Raw genomic sequence first — 4,655 nt, 5'->3', positions numbered from 1 at the left:
TAGTAATATAGATCTGTTCATTTACTTCTTGATTTTCTCATCAGATTGCTGCTTGTCGTTCTCCAGATCCATTATGGACTCCTGGGCCAGTTTCAGATCTCCTTCAAGCTTTCTCTTGGCTCTCTCAAGGTCCATGCGGAGCTTTTTCTCTTGTTCCAGTGAGCCTTCAAGCTATGCAATTATAGTAATAAATGTTAAGCATTAATATAATAAGTAATGATTACTGACTCATGCTAAGCCCCAAAGTTAAAGACCTATTTTCTTACATCATCCACTTGCTGTTCCAGCTTTGTCTTGGCCTTTGTCAGAGTGTTGACTTTGTCTTCCTCTGCCTGGAGATCATCCAGTGTTTGTTGATGAGCCTCTTGGAGAGCTTTCTTCTCTTTGGTCAGCTTAGCAATGGCCTCATCCTGAGTAGCCATYTCCTCTGTCAGATTTTTCACCTAAGATTTCATGAAAAACACACAGAAATACATTAGTATACATTAATATCACTAAATGTACATATGGTAGTCATAATAGTGCTTGTATCCAGTACAAACCTTGTTTTCAGTGGCATGCTTCTCCTTCTCCACTTTGGCCAAGGTGAGCTCTAAGTCATCAATGTCCTTCTTCAGCTCAGAGCATTCATCCTCCAGCTTCCTCTTCTTGGCAGTCAGCTCAGCATTGATTTCCTCTTCATCCTCCAGTCTCTCACTTGTCTCCTTGAGTTTGGCCTCGAGCTGGATCTTGCTCTTGATGAGTCCCTCACACCTTTCCTCAGCATCCCCCAGGTTCTCAACTTCCTTTTATTTTTTGTTAATTATAAATAAAATGAATGAAATTCATTTAAGATTGTAATAAAATCTGATTATTTAGATTTTCAACATTTTTTATGGCACATGCATAATGAAAAAACACAACAGGTGCAAAATGTATACAACCTAATATGTGAAACTGGGAATTTTTTTTATTCTGAAGTAAACTGTAACATTGATCATTTCTGAAGAAAACTGTAAAGTAATCAAAAGAGAAACATWTAAAGTAAAACTAAAATATGGAAGCCTTTTGTCTACTTACAGCAGCCACTTGGAGCTGCAAGTCATTCTTCTCCTGCAGCAGGGAAACCATTTTCTCCTCCAGTTCCTTCTTTTTGGCCAAAGCAGTAGCCAGGTCTGTTTTCATCTTCTCATAATTCTCCTTCATATTCTGCAGCTCTTTCTCAGTCTCAGCACTCTTCAGAAGAGGCTTGATCTTGAAGTAAAGTTTCAGCCATGGCCAGTTCTTCACATTCATGAATGAGCGAATGTTGTACTGGATTGCGAAAATAGACTCTCTAAATAGGAAAATATAAGGCCATTGTTACTTTTTCTGAAAAAAACAACAACATATTGTTATAAACCATTTCAACACTGTTATMCATATGATGTGATATGAGTCATTTTACCTCCTCTCCATCATCTTGACAAATTCCTTCCTCATCACATAACCTCTGGAAAGAGCCTGAGTCATGGTCACCAGCTCAGCCAGTTTCTCATCTCTCATCTCCTCAAGAGTACCCAGCAGACCAGCTTTGAAGAATACCTACGATGTCACACCAATAGCATTGACTGTCATTACACAAGAAAACCACACTGTGTACCATTTTCCAAGAATTGCTGATAATTATTAAGTTTAAATGTACCTTTGTGTGTCCAAACTTGTACTGYGTGTGGTCTACATCAATGGAGCCCAGTAGCTTCTCTGAGGCTTTTTTGTTGTCAATAAACTGTCCCTCAGGAATGACACTGGCATTCAGTACTTTGTATCTGGAAACAATTAAAAATGTTTTAATTATATTTTCCTAATATTGGCCTCGTAAATTTACTACCACTTATAAATAATGAAAACAGTTTTCACCTCTGCTTGAAGTCACCATAGAGGATTCTGCTTGGGAATCCCTTTCTGCAGATTCTGATGCCCTCCAGCACACCGTTACACCTCAGCTGATGGATGACCAAGAAGTTCTCCATAAGACCTGGTTGTTGAACATATAAATGTGTTTAATTAGAATATATGCCCCTGTCATTATGTCTTTTGTTTTTCAACAATTAGGTCAGTGGACTTTATACCTGGGGTCTTTGATTCATTGGGGATCAGGCAACGCACAAARTGAGGATGKGTGCTCCTCAAGTTGGTCATCAGTTTGCCCAGATTTTCCTGTGGATCACCATCATGAAATATTTTAGCATCATTTGAACATTATGTTCTCACTGGTTTCCAAAGGCTACAAAAGTTTAAATACCCTGAAAAGAGCAGACACAGTCTGGAAGGAACCACCCTTCTTCTTACCACCCTTCTTTCCACCACCACCTTCAGCTGTTTAAATAAAGATTACATTTCATAATTTTGCTATTCAATGAATTCATTATACAGTGTATCTATGATGTTTTGCAGTCAAAAGACAACTGTCTAAACATCCAGTAATTTTACAAATGTAATGCATGCTATAAATATGACTATCAATTTAGCTTTTTGTTTTTTCTTTTTTTAACAACTACAAAGTAATCTTGCTTCTTACCTTCAGCTGCGGCATGAGCAATATATAGAAGACACAATAGTTTGTTGGAAGACTTCTGGTAGAGCTGAACAACTGAGTCGTTCAGTGGGTCCTTGTTCTTGTCCAGCCAGCCAGTGATGTTGTAGTCCACTGTACCAGCATAGTGAACCAGGGAGAAGTGAGCCTCAGCTTTGCCCTTGGCAGGCTTTGGCTTCTCAAAGGCCTTGGTCTTGCCAAGATGYTGATCAATCAGCTTGTTCTTGAAAGTTGTATCAGAGGCCTTGGGGAACATGCACTCCTCTTCAAGGATGGAGAAGATGCCCATTGGCTGGGAACAAATGACATAATTGATTGTCAAAATTATGTTAAAACAAAGTTACATAAATTTTTATACATGTATGGTAGACATAACACTGTTCAAGCTTTACAGCTACTTACCTTCTCAATAAGCTCAATGCAGGCAGCCAAGTCCATACCGAAGTCAATGAACTCCCACTCAATACCCTCCTTCTTGTACTCCTCTTGTTCCAGCACAAACATGTGATGGTTGAAGAACTGTTGCAGTTTCTCATTGGTGAAGTTGATGCAGAGCTGCTCCAAGCTGTTGAACTGTAATTATAGAAAGTTTTTTTTAATCTTATGACAAAAAATTAGTGATCTTAAAACTACTGAGATCATTTTAAACTACTCACATCAAAGATCTCAAATCCAGCAATGTCCAACACTCCAATGAAGAATGTTCTTGGCTGCTTTGTGTCCAACATCTCATTGATACGGATGACCATCCACAAGAACATTTTCTCATAGACAGACTTGCATAAAGCCATGACAGCATTGTTTACCTAGAAGAAGAAGTTATAGTTAAGTCGTTTTTTTATTTAGCCCATTTACAAAAACATACGTTGACCAAATTTTTTACCAAATAACTTGTAACATTTTGAGATGGAAAACATACAGATTGAATTACCTGTGGGACGGTCTGACCTTTGGTGACCATCTCATTTCCRACTTTGACTCTTGGGTAGCACAGAGCTTTCAGCATATCAGCTGAGTTCAGTCCAAAAAGGTAGGCGATTTTATCAGCCACTATTTAAAAGAAAAACACATTGGAAAATACATCAGTTTTCAGCTAATCTTACACATTAGCAAACTTAAACAATAACATTAACAGTTTTCAATTTGTTACCCTCAGTGCCGTCTGGTTCAGCCTGCTCCTCACGCTGCTTCTGCTTGAATTTCATGTTKCCATGATGCATCACAGCACCAGTCAGCTTGTAGATGTTGATTTTCTCATCAGCAGTGAAGCCCAAGATGTCAATTGCCGTCTACAATAAAATAATAAGCCAATTATCAGTGTGTTAGCATTCAGTTTTTTTCTATTCAGTTAGATTTAAACCTAATAACATACATCTGTTGCAATGAACTCCTCCACATCATTGATGCTCTTGACTGTCACCTCACCCTGACTAATCATGGGATAATCAAAAGGGTTTGTAGTGATCAGCAGAGCCTCTGCAAAGAATTAGATGAAAAAGCTATTATGTAGATGATACTGTTTTATTGTAAATAAAATAATTTTCCGAATTTGTCTTTCGACATACCCAAAAGCTCAGGCTTGTGGCCTGTCATGAGCTGATAGAAGATATGGTAGCTCCTTTCAGCWGACAGCTGGAAGGTGACACGRGACTTCTCCAGCAGATCTGTAAGAAATTATTAATAATACAGTTTGGTAGATTATTTCTTAGCTGTAAAAATRGTTTTTGGCAATAAATCTTATACTGGGCATCTGATTGGCAGCACCTGGGGGTACCAGAAGCTCAAAACAACWGTTAATAGCAACAAATAATGTACTGTTTTGCAACGGCAGAGAAGATATGGCAACATTTTCATGTGTGCACCTACATGCTCCACTGCTCATGCCTCAAATGCATGCTCCTTAYAAATGTGGAACCATTAAAATGGGAATTCAGCAGGCTTTCCAATGGTATGGGCTTTATTGCCAAGAAGCGGTATTACAACAAAGAAATATTCTAACAAATTTCCTTACTTTAAATAAGATATACGTACGTACATACATACATACATACATACATACATACATACATACATACATACATACATACATACATACATACAT

General features: G+C 38.1%; 1 protein-coding gene across 1 annotated transcript in view; it reads right to left on the bottom strand.

Annotated features, from left to right (window-relative positions):
* LOC106527107 (myosin heavy chain, fast skeletal muscle) overlaps nucleotides 1–4,655 on the bottom strand; it is an 11,515-nt gene that overhangs the window by 3,617 nt on the left and 3,243 nt on the right. Inside the window, exons 9-24 of the mRNA XM_014021875.1 lie at nucleotides 4,120–4,218; nucleotides 3,927–4,030; nucleotides 3,705–3,843; nucleotides 3,486–3,604; nucleotides 3,211–3,360; nucleotides 2,957–3,127; nucleotides 2,540–2,846; nucleotides 2,264–2,337; nucleotides 2,091–2,178; nucleotides 1,879–1,996; nucleotides 1,664–1,787; nucleotides 1,427–1,563; nucleotides 1,060–1,315; nucleotides 543–785; nucleotides 267–443; nucleotides 25–171 (exon numbers count right to left, since the gene is read on the bottom strand). Of these exons, the coding sequence (XP_013877329.1) occupies nucleotides 25–171; nucleotides 267–443; nucleotides 543–785; nucleotides 1,060–1,315; nucleotides 1,427–1,563; nucleotides 1,664–1,787; nucleotides 1,879–1,996; nucleotides 2,091–2,178; nucleotides 2,264–2,337; nucleotides 2,540–2,846; nucleotides 2,957–3,127; nucleotides 3,211–3,360; nucleotides 3,486–3,604; nucleotides 3,705–3,843; nucleotides 3,927–4,030; nucleotides 4,120–4,218 (2,453 nt within the window). The remainder of the gene's footprint in view (nucleotides 1–24; nucleotides 172–266; nucleotides 444–542; nucleotides 786–1,059; nucleotides 1,316–1,426; nucleotides 1,564–1,663; nucleotides 1,788–1,878; nucleotides 1,997–2,090; nucleotides 2,179–2,263; nucleotides 2,338–2,539; nucleotides 2,847–2,956; nucleotides 3,128–3,210; nucleotides 3,361–3,485; nucleotides 3,605–3,704; nucleotides 3,844–3,926; nucleotides 4,031–4,119; nucleotides 4,219–4,655) is intronic.

Source organism: Austrofundulus limnaeus, unplaced genomic scaffold (assembly GCF_001266775.1).
Source record: "Austrofundulus limnaeus strain Quisiro unplaced genomic scaffold, Austrofundulus_limnaeus-1.0 Scaffold4, whole genome shotgun sequence".
NCBI classification, from domain to species: Eukaryota; Metazoa; Chordata; class Actinopteri; order Cyprinodontiformes; family Rivulidae; genus Austrofundulus; species Austrofundulus limnaeus.
Note: the sequence above shows the minus strand (reverse complement) of the source record. Positions and strands in the feature narration are given on the sequence as shown.